General features: G+C 34.5%; 2 protein-coding genes across 5 annotated transcripts in view; both read left to right on the top strand.

The window, feature by feature from the left end:
* tax1bp1b (Tax1 (human T-cell leukemia virus type I) binding protein 1b) overlaps positions 1-15,645 on the top strand; it is a 1,153,251-nt gene that overhangs the window by 620,858 nt on the left and 516,748 nt on the right. The window lies entirely within an intron of this gene.
* creb5b (cAMP responsive element binding protein 5b) overlaps positions 1-15,645 on the top strand; it is a 403,670-nt gene that overhangs the window by 98,065 nt on the left and 289,960 nt on the right. For 3 of the 4 annotated variants that reach the window (XM_051935766.1, XM_028818224.2, XM_028818226.2), the window contains one exon: positions 6,325-6,418. The exons of the other annotated variant lie outside the window; for it this stretch is intronic. In XM_051935766.1, coding sequence (XP_051791726.1) covers positions 6,325-6,418 — 94 coding nt within the window. The remainder of the gene's footprint in view (positions 1-6,324; positions 6,419-15,645) is intronic. 4 annotated transcript variants of the gene reach the window in all.

Genomic DNA, 15,645 nt, shown 5'->3' with positions numbered 1-15,645 from the left:
TTGTTCCAACCAAATTGCTAAATATACACTATTGCTCAAGTAACACTTCTGCTTCATATTAGTTGTCTCACTTGTTAAGATTTGTTAAGTATGTTAAAACAGAGGGCGCCCGTCTCAACGATCTCAGATTAGATCAACAAGATCTGCACGTGGAGCAATACAAAGGACTATCAGACGCACTGCAAGCAAACGCTGAAAATAACAACATACGTGTAGGCAAAATGATCATATTACCATCCACATTTCCAGGAAGTCCAAGATACATGCAACAAAACTAATAGCAGAACTGCCTTCTTAATGTTTACAACAACAACAAGACCCAGTTGCTCAACTTTACGGTGATATTAATTTCTCGACTGTGACTCCCCAAGAACTTGCTGCAAGAGTAATACTGAGTGTCACAAACAACGATTCTCTACATATTAACAACAAACTTCTTGATCTTATACAGGGTGAAAAAGTGACCTTCAAGAGTGTCATTGTTCCATCAATGAAGACAAGCCGTCCTGGCCCAGGTGCAGCAAAACAGGCCCAAACCATGATACTACCACCACCATGTTTCACAGATGGGATAAGGTTCTTATGCTGGAATGCAGTGTTCTCCTTTCTCCAAACATAACGCTTTTCATTTAAACCAAAAAGTTCTATTTTGGTCTCATCCGTCCACAAAACATTCTTCCAATAGCCTTCTGGTTTGTCCATGTGATCTTTAGCAGACATAGCAGATGAGCAGCAATGTTTTTTTGGAGAGAAGTGGCTTTCTCCTTGCAACCCTGTCATGCACACCATTGTTGTTCTGTGTTCTCCTGATGGTGGACTCATGAACATGAACATTAGCCAATGTGAGAGAGGCCTTCAGTTGCTTAGAAGTTACCCTGGGGTCCTTTGTGACCTCGCCGACTATTACACGCCTTGCTCTTAGAGTGATCTTTGTTCCAGAGCAGACTTTGATAGATCCCTGTTCTTTAAATAACACAGGGTGCCCACTCACACCTGATTGTCATCCCATTGATTGAAAACACCTGCCTCTAATTTTACCTTCAAACTAACTGCTAATCCTAGAGGTTCACATACTTTTGCCACTCACAAATATGTAATATTCGATCATTTTCCTCAATAAATAAATGACCAAGTATAATATTTTTATCTTATTTGTTTAACTGGTTTCTCTACTTTTAGGACTTGAGTGAAAATCTGATGATGTTTTAGGTCATATTTATGCAGAAATATAGAAAATTCTAAAGGGTTCACAAACTTTCAAGCACAACTGTACTTGCAATGTTTCAGCAGACCCGGTGATTTAGGCAAATGCAAGAATGAACAGTGGAATTTCATTGTGAACATGGAAAGACTGATGGAACGTGGTACTTGACTATGAATTAGGTGCTTTTTAGAAAAAACACATGATTTGAGTACAGCAGTATTGAAATGCTGAAGCACGTATTGAATCACATATTCACATTTACATATAGTAAATCACACATGCACACACATGGTTTTACAGCAGATGATGTTCTATTGCATTTATATACATTGTCTTTTGTGCTGTCTATGCATTGAAATGTTTTCATACATAATAATACACTGAGTGTATAAGCACACAAAAAAGTAGCGCCACTATTTATACAATTGAGCACTGACAAGTTGTAGTACCTTACATCATATAAGTAAATTTAATGAAATATCATTTTAAAATTGCACATCTTGTTATATAACATACTACCGTGGCTGTCCGTTTGTCTGTCCATGATTTTAATTCACCTGTAGCTCATAAACCGTTTGAACTATTGACCTGATATTTGGTACACATATACTACGTGACGTCTACTATCCGCTTTCGGGGTGATGATTGACCTCCAAGGTTATTCCTCTTTTTATTTTTATTTTATTTTATTGTAGAATCAACTCTTGGCAGCAGCCAGTAGGGTGGCTGTGTGGAGCATGTGTATGGGCGCCGTTCTCATTCCCTACCACCTTCGCCGTCACTTCCCCTACCTCTTCATATCTTACATCATTCTTGAGGCAGATTGAAGACTTAAGTGCCAGCGTAAATTAAGGAAAATGTACTAAGTAATTGCAACACAAACACTGACTTAATCAGTTTTAATGTGAAAAGATGCAGACGAAAGAAGAGAAGAAATAGGCTGCTAGGGTAGAGAAAAGAAGAGCTGCTCAGGAAGCAGCAAGCACATCAACCTCTGAGCAAATGAATGCTAAATGTACAGAGAAAAAGTATGAAACTATGAATGCTCAAGTAAAGTGTATTCACTGCACGCTATTGTGCAGTGCGCAGTTACTGGTAATAAAATAAAAGACTGTAATGCACGAGTGACAGACACCTAGTGCTTAAGAGTGTTGCCCTTAAATGTACAGCACTGAATAAAACTGGCATATGGATAAAAATAATTGCAGACCCTGGTATTAATATGGTAAATGTGAAAAAGTAGTTTTAACCAGTAGAAAAACAACAAATGCAACGTAAGAGTTTACAGTCTTGTACTGATTAATGTTACCATAATTGAGAAGTTAGATACTGAAATCGGGTTGCAACTCTAGCCAGACCCACTGGTAGCCAACTAGGCTCAAATGTCAAAAGCTAGAGTGAACCAGAAGTGTATTTGTAATGTAGGCTTGAGTAAAGATACCGTTAAAAATGAGTATTGAATCAATTTTTTAAATGGTGCAGTTGCTACTTACCAATTTTTTGATACTTTTGACAATTGTAGTACACACATCTTGTTCTCTCCACAATGTACCAGCTAGTGTGTTCTCCTTCCCATATGTCAAACTGTTGCTGGCTATGTATGTACACTGACACAGTAGTGCTGCTCTCAGACACTTGACACATTTTATGCTGGCTGCGTATTTTGTATTCCAAGTGAGAAAGCATCGCATGTGAGGTGGCACATTGTGAACCTTTTATTTAAATTCATTTTGCAATGCTGAAAGACTGGTTTCATTGTAAAACCGTATTTGTTATTTGGTACATTTGTTCTCTGTTTGATTTGTTTAATTGCTATTTACATTACTGTTCAAATATAAAGAAAAAACTTATTTTGATCTCAAGTTTAAAAAAGACTCCATATAAATTAAGTGAGAAGTACTTCATTTTAGATATTTTTAGATTTGTAGACCTATACCGTTATATATACCATTGTCATCCAAAATGTTGTAAATACCTTGATATATGATTTTGCTTATTTCACTCCTCCTACCAAATTCCTTAGCTGGTTTTATTCTTTATAGGCTTTGTTAATTTATTTTAATGTGTTTTTGTGATTTATGTTGTAATTTCAGTATGTGGATACTTGTTATTTTGTATTCCGTTATTTTTGTTAAGTGTTTTTATATTTTTTCAGTTATTTTGCATTTCAGCTTTGATCTTTAAATTGTCATTGTCCTTTATTTTTTTCTTTTGTCTTTTATATATTGAACCTAAAGGGATGGGGCCCCCTAACACTGCAGCTATGAGAGCAATTTTAGTCCTACATAAGGCTTGTGTACAACACCTATGTGTAGACATAAGTTTCCAGCTATTGTTGTTTGCCTCCCATTTTTGGATTCTCACTTTGTTCTGGTCTTTTTCTCAAGCAATTATTATTAATTAATTAATTAATTATCATTAATTATTTAAGATAATTATTTTTATCTGTGAATCCCTTCTTCCATTTATGCGTTTGGACCCTTTTGGTCCATATATTCCACAAGCCTTCTTCTTGTGTTTTAAGATCAGGCCCAGTTTGTTTCTAGGCTTCACTGGCGTTTTGAGACCTGTGTTGGAGTTTGAAGCCTTTTTTGAGTTTAATGAGCCCAGCAATCACAGCACCCATAACGATTTAGCTAAATTTAGGTAGTTTGTTGTCTTCCTAAATTAACCCAAAAAGTGGAGAAGATACAAACGAACTGTAATTGCCTTTACTACACTATTGGCACGTAGACTTATCTTGCTCAACTGGAAGAATACTAACTCTCCTCTTTTAAGTCAGTGGGTAACTGGTGTTTTATACTATTTGAAATTGGAAAAAAATCAAATTCTCACTTAGAGGATATATGCAGAACTTTTTCAAAACCTTGCAGGATCTAATCAATAACATTTTAGATTAAGCTCTTAAACCACTGAGGAAGAAGATTCTCTTCCCATTTCTTTTTCTTCTCCATTTATCTTTATCCGCTTATTAAACTCATCAATTTACTTATTTTTACTAGCTTTAAGTTTTACTCTTTTGGCCATGTTGTCTTTCTCAGGGGTGGAGGTTGATTTGTTTTCAATCCTATTTTTGTAAAAATTGATCTATTTCTATGGAATGATTACAATAAAATCAATAAATTTTTTAAAATAAATAAATAAATTAATTTAACCCATTCTCAAAACTGCTGTCACAAAAAAGCGATTAACATCACTTATCATATGCAGGCATGCAGTGCTTGTTTGACTGGTGCAAAAAAGCCATGTACTGTATTTTTTTATGTTTTAACCTTCAAAATCACCAACATGTACTAGCACTACTGTAAGGTAAAGCTTAGCAAACCTTAAAATACATTTGAGGTATTTTATCGTTTTATATACTTCTATTTCAAGCTATTCTAACTGATTTTTTTCAGTACTTGATAGTTTTATTCATTAAATAGTTATGGCATGCTGTGGTGGTTGTGGTGCTATTTTTCTTGTTGTTTGTAGCAGGTTTCACAGTAGCAGATTTGTCATACAATGAAGCAGTCCAATTGATAAATGAGAGTGTTTACATTCAATTCTATTCATTTCAGTTTATTTTTGTATACAGCTTTTCACTAAATACAGGAGCAGAGTAGAGCGCTGTTTACATAGTCAGCATGTGAGGGTAGATGAGAGAGAAACAGGAAAAAAGCATGACATTACAAGAAAGTGAATTGTGAAGGCTGAATTTTGATATAACAGTTACAGTCATGCAAGTTAAATTTTTAATAATATATAGAATTTTGGGTACATTTTTTTCCCTGCACTTATTCTTTAAGGGGGGTAAACTGTTTCATTTCATGGGCACGTATGTTTGTGCTTTGCTCCTAGTTATTCCAGATACTGCTTTAAGTGCTGTTTTTTCAACTGCTTCTTTATCTGTGCATGGGACTTTTAAGATCCACTTTGTTACAATCTTAGTTTGTAAATCGCTGTACTGAATTTGTCAATCTCATCTACAGAAAATCAGTTCTTTTCAGGACTCCTAATTAATTTTTATTTATTATAATGTAGGTTTCTATGTTGAGATTAGTTCATTGAGAAATAAAGCCAGCAAGGTATGCATCTCTGGAGAAACACAGAAAACATTTTGAATATAATTTGGATTTGTTATTATGCTTGCAAAATCTTTACCAAAGATATGATCACCAAAGTATCTGAAACAGAAACTGTTTCAAAGTAAAATGTTTACTTCATTCTTGATCATCCACCCATCTATCCTTTTTTTTAACCAGCTTATTTAGTGTAGAGTCATGGGGAGCTGGTGTCTATTTCAGCAGCATCAGATGTGAGGTGGGAGTCAGCCTTTGATGGGAGGTTGACAGCCCATCACAGAGTACACTTATACAAACAACTTACTCACACTGGACTAATTTAGACTCACTAATTAACCTAACTTGTACTTCTTTGAAAGTGGTAGAAAACTAGAATACATGGAGGAAACACATGCATGCACAGAGAGGAAATGCTAACTTCAAATAATGATTTAATCCCTGAATTCTATAGCTGTGAAGCAGCAGCACCATGGGTTACACCATTGTTTGGTATTTACCAATTACATTATCATAGTTAATGTGCAACGATTTAAGACATTATACTTTCATAACTTACAACTTTAAAATATACACATTTCATCTCCATCAAGCTTGAATTTTTACAGCAATAAGTATGATTACCAAGGAAGTTTTTAAAGCTTGTAATTCAAGAATGATAAAGGTAAGTTTTGGATTAAAGAAATTTATTCAGTTCACATAACCAATTCATCTTTAAATGACATCAATCATTAACAGTATGTGGCTTTACACGGCTACAGCAAAACAAAATCAAAAATGTTACTTGTAATTTGAAAAGCTTAAATAATCAAAAAGTACATTTACTTTGAGCTCCAAGCCTGAAATTGTTACATTTCCTTTTCCTTGAAAAAAGCTTTCATTCTTTTACATTGAATAAGAATGATTCCAACTGGAGTGGTAAATATTAAACATATACAAAAAGGATTGCTGCATTCAATGAGTTGCAGCTACTCCTGTTTCTGTTAGGTTAATCTTAGTTCAACTTTATAATTTACATTTTTGACTTGCACACTAATTCCAGCTTTTTGTGCCTAACAGCGTTTTTTCACAGAAGATCACCTGATGATTCACAGGCACAAGCATGAAATGACTTTGAAGTTTTCCTCGATAAAAAATGATAATATATTATCAGGTAAGAAAATGATCATAAGTTTACTTTGATGATTTAGTGTGGCTAATAAAAAGAATATTTTTTGGGAAAGTTTTAATTTATCCACTGAGCGACTTTGTTATTATTATTAATTTTGTTGGTATTTTTATTCTTGTTGCTCAAAATATATTGTTTCTGGTACAAAAGAGATGTCTGCCTTGTAAAACATAATTGTATTTCAAGCCCTATTACTTGTGTTATCGATCACTTCTTATTATTTTATGGTTTTTACTTTCTTGACAGTATCTCAATAAAAATTAGTAGTTTTTGCTTTACTTATACCTGTATTTGCTTCTGCAGTTATGTCAATTAACATTAAGAAGTGGTAAAAATATTATTCTGAATAGTCTGAATACTAGTTTGCTTATATCATGTGATCCTACTAGTTGTAGGTTCTTGTGGAATTTGTGATTATTAAATGATTTGGTTTCATCCAGCTTGTTAAAATCAAACTTGCATTGACTCCACAAAGCATTATAAAATTTTTGAATAACTCTTGAGAATGGTCATTATTTTTAGTAAGTCTGACTGAAAAATTCAACATTTGCTTTTTGTCTTATAACACTATCATCTCCCACTATATATTATTCTGCTTTTGCGTACCTGATCTTTTATCTAACTTTCATTAGAACTGCCTATGGTTTGTCTTTGTAACACAGAAATGCGAATTATTGTACAATTTTCTAATATCCCATTTACTTTAATTAGTTAGAGTGTGTTCCATAATAATTTAATATGGTTGAGTGGTACTATAACCATTTAAAATCCTGGGGATATTGCATCACAATTTGTAATAAATACGTTTAACAACGGACATATTCTACCAATAAAAAAATATTAATATTTCTCACTTACTGTGGGAAAAGCACCAGTGAAGTATGTACAGCATGAAGGTTTTATGCACATGTAGCATCTGGTATTTCCTCTCAGTTATACCGAGTTCATATATTTAGTTACACTGAAAACAGCAATAAATAATTATGCATTTGAAAATGACATTTTTGCTCCATTATTTTCAAATGAAAGTCATGCAACATCTTTAATAGCAGGTAATATATTTTTCACATTCAAAAATTGTTTATAATTTAAAATTTGTATCAGTGACAACACAACATAATTTTTGATATTTAATTGTGAAGCTATATTGGATTAAAACACATAATTAACATTAAATAGTCTTACTGGTTACATTGGTGGAAACAAAATTTCAAGAGCAAGCACTTTTAAAAAGTCGTTTTACATACCCAAAACAAAAGTTACACATTGTTATCATTTCTGACTCATGGATCATGTGCCTTGGATTTGAATTCCACACCTAGTTGTCTGTGTAGAGTTTGCACATTATTCCCATGTCTATGTACATTTTTCCCCAGGGTTTCTGGTCTTGTTCTCACATCCCCCATATACATGTTTGTTTGATTATTTGACAGTCCTACATTGTTTCCATATGCATCTCTTCACAAGTGGGCTATATGATGAACTGGCTCAGTGTCCAGAATCACGATTCAGCTCCTATAACCCTGAATTAGATTAAGTGAGTTTGACAATGCATGTATGTACATTATTTATGACCTACATAAATACTCAAAGTAAAAGTGAATTCCATTCTATTTATCACATAATTGTAGATTAACGCAAGGGAAAGTAAAATTTCAGTGTTTTCAAATGTGTTATAAAACAGCATATTGATTATAGCTCATGTATAGTTTTAAATAATAAAACGCATTACTAAACTTTTTTGTTTCTGACAGTAACTAGAAAAAACTTACAGATAAAAGCAAATATAAGTCAGAAATGCTACATTTTGACTGAAACTAAATAATAGCACAAACTCAAGTAGACTGGTTCCGGTTGACCTTCACAGGTGAGTTACCCAAAATTGATGGATCATTTAGGTTGATGAGCAACTTTACAAGATGCATATAACATATAAGGTTCTTTTTCATGGGTTTCCCAAAACCCTTTTAATCAGCCGTTTCACAAAGGACTGAAAAGTACTATTTTGTTAATCTTGCCCCTGAAGCATCATAATTTGTTGGAAAGACAATAGATTGACCTGCCACGCAGTAAGAAGACCTGGGTTCGCATCCTGAGTCCTCCCTGCGTGGAGTTTGCATGTTCTCCCCGTGTCTGCGTGGGTTTCCTCCAGGTGCTCCAGTTTCCTCCCACAGTCCAAAGACATGCAGGTTAGGTGCATTGGCGATCCTAAATTGTCCCTAGTGTGCACTTGGTGTGTGGGTGTGTGTGCCCTGCGGTGGGCTGGCGCCCTGCCTGGGATTTGTTCTTGCCTTGTGCCCTGTGTTGGCTTGGATTGGCTCCAGCAGACCCCCATGACCCTGTGTTAGGATATAGCGGGTTGGACAATGACTGATTGACAATGCTTTCCTTATATGGTGTTATTTATGGTCCTTTGCTAGGATTAAATAGAGTTGTGAAAAATAATGTAAAATATTAAACATTACATCATAATTTAATAACCAAACAAGAAAACAAAATCAAACACCTGTTGTTTGTAAAGCCGATGGCACATTACACAGCTTCTAGTCAGGGGAGATCAGACTTGTCAGCAGATTAGTAGGAGGTTTTCAGCACAGTTTCACATCTCCAGGAGCTCATCCCTTTTTTTGACAACCAGTAATGTGCTTCCTCACCGTCCCCTTTTTTCTTTTTTCATTCTGTTGTGAGATGTAAAAAACAAGACATCAGACATACAAGTCTCTCTTCTGTTTTAAGTTCCAAAATACTCACATTCCTTATTCCTCTTAGCTGTATTATATGTGTTGTTTTTGTGGTTAAGCATGTGTTGGTCCTTAACTCTCATACATTCAAAATTCACACTATGACTTTAGACAAAACTAAGCCTGTTTCAGTTTGTCGAGGTGAGTTGCAGACTGGTTGGACTGAGTTGCTGGGTATGTCAAACATCACAGCTCGCAGTTATGGGAGCAGTCCATGACTGTCTCCAGCTCACTAATATTATGTTAGTGAGGTCTGTGATTGAAAATTGTTGGAAAGATTGTGTAATGTGACAGGGTCTTAAGAAGTGTGGCAACCATTTCAAAAGCAATTAAAAGCAAAAGTGGAATAAGGCAATAAAGAGAGTAAGTGCTTGTACATCAGACAGTGTTTCTACATCTTTCTATTAGACACATAAACACCACTTGAATAGCCTGATGGTAATGTGTTTTTGATTGATTTAATCTGAAATTTTTCCACAGTCTTTAAATTAAGTAAACAAATTTCAGTGTGTCTTACAAATTCCTACTCTCCTTTGGACTTCACAGTGTGTTTATTTCTCAAATATATATATATAGGGGAGTGACTGAAATACAATGGAATAAAAATCTTTTAATTAGAAACTGGCAAATTAAACAGACTATGTACAGTATAAGTGGAAGTAATGGTAACCTGACTAGCCTTTACACCAGTCTGACATAAACCTTCTGCCCTACGATAAGAAAATTTGATATTTCCAACTCCACATAGGAGTGTTATGGAGCTTTGCACATACATCTATCGCACTGCAGAAAGGCTGAAGTGGAAATGTGATGCCACATGTTGATTTATAAAGACATAATAGGTATTTTCCATATGTCTATGCCTATTATCTACATGTGGTTCATCATGCTGCCAATTTGCTGAAGGGCTATATTGTATTGTTCTTTGGCCACTGTCTGAGGGTTAGTTACATATGTCAACAGTCATGTTCCAAGGGGATACCTGCAATTACTTAGTAATCTTCCACTAAAAAAAAATTGCCATTTGTTGCTTTCTGATACGCTGATAAATTATCCCATACATTAGGACATCCTGGGTACACCCAGGCCACTTTGCCATAATACCCATAAAAATTTCTTGGTTATTGCAAATTATCTGTATATGCAGTGCAGAGAATCATTATAGTAGATTTAACTAGGCTTCAAAAGGTGTATGCAATATGCATGAGTAACAACAACATCCCAAGGATTTAAATGAAATAGCATGTGAATATTGGGTTCATACAAACATGGAATTCAATAAATATTCAATTCAGTAGACATTCTTTGTTGCAGCTGTTCAATCCTTCCCCAACCTGTGTTAACCCCCACCTCTTCCCTTTCTTTTCTTTCTGCATCCCTCCATAACCAATTACAGTACAGAATACAGAAAACATTTCATACAGAGTAAAGCTAACTACAACCTTATAGCACATGTTCTTAAAAACATAAAAAACAGAAATATTATCAGTGTAATTACTATAATAGCTATAATTTAACTTAAGAATGTATCCCTAAAATATACAAATGCATTAATGAGATTATATCATTTTCATGATGAAATGCAAGCATAAATTTTAGTATTCCAAATATTCCGAGAACTGACATGATTTGAGTTTAATGTGCCGTGTGGGATGATTGCCTGTTATTTCTGTTGGTGCAGAAAGAATCCAGTTTAAGAAGCACTTGGCAATTAATGAGTGGTTCGGAAACACGAAGATTACAAAGAAGTTAATGCGCTACTTTAGTTAAGATGAGTTTCAGGAAACCCACAAAAATCAACAATTGATGTCAAGAATGCGTTTACAACGTTTTTAGTGCGATGATACTCTTAGGAAACTCACCCCTGAATTTCATTGATAAAGAGATTTTCCATTTTCTGGATAGTTCAGATTATCTATGAAGAAAAGTATTAACCTTGAAGGATAAAGAAAAAATTAGGATATGGTTAACCAAATTTTTTTTTACATGTTTATTTAGTACATGTTTATTCAGTTGAATTATTCCAGTTACCACAAACTCCTAGAAGTTTATATTCTCCAAAAATGTTATTAATCCTAATTTTCATTGTTCCTTTCTCTGTTAACAGCCAGCCAAATTTTTACCTGATTTATCACTTACCATGGCTTTGATTACATTTCAATCATTATTTTGGATTATCTGTATTATTGCTTATTTATCTTGATATTTCTGCTTATGTATGAGTATTTTGTATAGTGACTGTATGTACTTTTCTGCCCAAGTGTTATGTATCTGAAATTGCATAAATTGAGTCTATTTTGGGTGAAATGCATAATGTAAAAAAGCCAACTAAATTCTGTTTAAATTGATTCTTTTAACAGTTAATTCTGTTTATCCTCCCTTAAGTCGCTGGTTGGACAGCATGCAAAGTCTGATCATATTGAGATGGTTTTGCTGTTTTCACATTTGACTGTTCCAAACAGTGTGGGTTTGCAGTCCACCCCAAATTCCCGTAGGAATATTTAAATTATCCTTATAAGTAATAACTATACCCCACCACTTGAACCTGTTAATGTCAGAAAAAAATATCTCAACAAACTGTAGTAAAAAATACAAAAGTATTTCTAAAGACTTCCAAATGAAGAAACAAAGCCAAATTGCTAATATTACAAGACTTTGTAATTAACAATAATTGAAATGCATTTCAGAATAAATAATTGAAGCTAATCCAGACTGACAATTGAGAGACCTTAAAAGTACACATACAGGTAACACATGAAATAAATATATAGTCAACAGGACTAAACACTCTTAACACAACTCTTGCTCTCATATTAATAAAAACTTACAAATATTATGATTCAAATTAAAAAAGTTAATTCAATAACTGAATCCCAAAATACTATGTCAAGATTCTCCATTAAGAAAAGAGAAAGAAAGGATTTTAAACCAGCCCACAATGTGTATGAAGGTAAAAACAGCTACTCCCTGAGTTGAAAAACAGTCCGGAAGCTGGGTTGAACAAAGCTATTGCCTTAGCAAAAAGCCAAGCCAAAAGATGATATGCTAATAATAAAGTCAGCCACAGAAGTAACCAGTTAATCCAGCACTTTAACAGAGGTCTAATGGTTATAAGAGCTAATGCTTGAGCAAATGTATTAAAATTCTTTTCCCCCTTTATGACAGGAGTCCAGTTTTTTTTAATTAATTCAGGTATAATTGCAGCCAGTTAGGCTGCAACATGGTTGAGTCTAAGTGACTGCTCTAGAGCAGATCCTTCATTACACTCCAACTTAAGTGGCATGCAAAGTTCCAACCAAAATGCAAAATAAGGGAAGGAGGATACTGCCATGGATAAGGTCCTAACCAAATCATGTCACTTACACTAAATTATTTTCTGAAGAAGAAGTTGTACTTTAAAGCTGCATTCAGGAAAATTGTATCACCTTCCTCTTAATGTTAGTTTGACATTATAGACATTGGCCTCAGAATTTTGTAAGTCATTGCAGGTGGTTTAATAAAGTTTTTATTATGCTAACTAGTAGTATTTAGTAGATGCCTTTATTCAAAGCGACTTGCAAAAATTTAGATACATAACATGCATTTTAATAAAGTATGAAATTAATAAATAAAGAATATATAAATGAATACAAAAAACTTGGCACTGCTGCTAATCACAAGGCTGGGTGATACCTAGTAGACTTAAAATAGTTAATGGTTAATATGGACAGCTGTCAATCTTCATAAGGGGAAGAGAAACAAAGTAAAGCAAGAAGGTGTGTGAAAAAGTCTGCCTTTAAGTGTGTCCAAACATCAGTGTGCTGGATGCATTGTAGATGGTCAAGGCGAGATCATTTTTATGACATGAGAAACAGTGTACATTTTCATCATGTGTCAAATGGGAAAGGGTGGTTAGTAGACAGGCTGCAGGAATTTTTTTTTGAGTTATCTATGGAGAGACCAGTGGCTGAAAGATGATGTGACTAGAGCTTTCCAAACTAAGATATTGTAAACCCAAAAGCTTCAGAGTTGTTTCTTTATGTTGTTAGGGAAAGTAATAGGACATAAAAGTTTGCAAAATTTACACCACTCAAACTATACCTTTCTTACAATTTCGGGTGGAAAAAAAAGGAAAATACCCATTTATAAAAGACTTACTTTTTGCCTCTTTGCATTTTACCTTGCTGATGGTTTTTTTTTTTTTTTTTGGATTAGCTGAGTTACCCATCTTAGACTGGTTGAAAGCTAATCAATGTAGACCTCATGTTTTTAGTTGATACATGGGTTGTCCATTTGGTCTAGTATAATAATATGCAACCCATCCTTTTCCCTCTCGGTGGCTTTTTCCTCTTCACATAGAACCTCTGTTTTTTGTCACTTGTTGAACTGACCACTCTTATAGTCTACGTTTTTTGCTGGGAAAATGCAGTGATGGTCGCTATCTCATTGGCCTGGTTTACCGATTCTAGCCTGGTCGTGTTGGGGCTTTGACTTCTTGACATGTGTGTGGATTTATTGTTATTTTCACTCATCCATTGGCCAACATGTAAAGTTATCAGTCATTAACATTACAGCCAAAAACCTAATTATTTTGTCCCGAGCAGGGACAAGAAAGTCACTACCATGCTGCTGTTGCCAGTATATAACATTGGACAAAAGAATAGGCAGATAAGACCATTTTATTTTTTTTTATTTTTAGACCCTTTTTCCACATGTTTTGCCTATTTTTAAAGTTTTCTTCCTAACCCTTGTAACCAGATGGGCACACAAATACACAGACACACACACAGACACTTGTCCTTTTATTAATGTGGACAAGCTGATTTCTTTCTGTCTGGAAGTTGCTCTCTGTTAGACATATTCAGCATTGAGGTTTCCATTGCACCATCTTTTTGAATTAATTTTGTAATGCATTACATTTTCTGTCTATCCTATTTTTAATTAAACATGTAGGTATTACTGTTTGATAAAATGCATTTTGACATAAGGTTGCACACCTTTATCTTCTGTTCTTTGCAGTAGATAAAAAATGTACAAAAGAAAAACATTCACCTGCTTCACTTTAAAGATTCATTTTTCCTCTGGGCCGTATCAAATTAATTCTAATCTTCCTTTGAAATTTCAAATTTGTTGCCTGTTGTATAAAGGAAGCCTTGGGCAAATTTTTGTGTACAGGTTTAGTGTCAAATTAAAGTCATATACAGATATGAATTAGGATCTTAAGATGAGCCCTGTAAATGCTTCTGATGAGACATTGTTGGCATTTCATTTTATGTTTTTCTTTTGCTAGTTTATTTCAAGAAGATCATACCTCATGCTTCTCCAAAAAGCCTGATTAATTTTACATTTTAATTTTATTTTTGGGAGGGAGCATTATTGGCACAGTTGTTAATGCTGATGCCTCTTAGCTGCCAGAATATGGGTTGAAGTGTATAGGTTTTCCTTATATCTGTATGGGTTTTTATGTGGTTACCCTAGTGTCTCTTATATATCCCAATGACATGCTTGTTAGGTTAATTTGTGATTCCAAATTGGCCAGAGTCTGATTGGGTGTGAATGTACCATCTTTGGGCTCCCCCTCTCACCACTGCAACTTCTGGATATGGTTAGCATTTACTTGTATTGGCATAGCCTCTGGAACCAAAGATAACCTAATATTTGGATAAAGTAGGTACAATGGTGTTAGCAAGTTTTTTTTAATCCTTTAGAATTTTCTCCATTTTTGCATAAATATCATGTAAAATGTGATCAGATTTTTACCTGAGTCCTAAAACTAGATAAAAAGAACCCAAGTAAATAAATGGCATGGAGCTATTATACTTTATCATTTATTTATTGTGGGAAATGATCCAGTGATACACATTTGTGTGTGAAAAATATGTGAGCTATAAAGATTATCAGTTCATTTGAAGAGGATGTTAGAGTCAGATGTTTTAATCAATTGGATGACAGTCAGGTATGAGTTTGGGATGCCCTGTCATATTTAAAGAACATAATTCTGGGTCTAAACTATCAAAGTCTTATCTTACCACAGGGGTTTGTGAAAGCATGTCATGCTTTGGGCAAAGAAGAATTTTGAGGAACTCAGAAAAAGTTGTTGATGCTCACCAGGCTGGTAAAAAAGGTTGCAAAGCCATTTCTAAAGTGTTTACATTCCACCAGATTACTGTCAGGTAGATCATGTAGAAATGGTGGAAGTTCAACCCTGTTATTACCCTCCACAGAAGTGGTTGAACTAAGAAAGATCACTCCAATACCACTTGTATTCCAAAAGATCACAAAGAACACCAGAGTAAATGTCTAAGGATCTAAAGACCTTTCTTGCTTTGGCTAATATCATTATTCATGATTTCACCATTAGGAGTACAATGAATAACAATAGTGTACATGGTGGTGTTGCAAAGTGAAAGCCACTACTCTCCAAGAAGAACATTGCTGCCTGTCCAAGGTATGCTAAACACCATGTAGATAAGCCAGAAGGCAACTGGAAGA

Source organism: Erpetoichthys calabaricus, chromosome 13 (assembly GCF_900747795.2).
Source record: "Erpetoichthys calabaricus chromosome 13, fErpCal1.3, whole genome shotgun sequence".
NCBI classification, from domain to species: Eukaryota; Metazoa; Chordata; class Cladistia; order Polypteriformes; family Polypteridae; genus Erpetoichthys; species Erpetoichthys calabaricus.
Note: the sequence above shows the minus strand (reverse complement) of the source record. Positions and strands in the feature narration are given on the sequence as shown.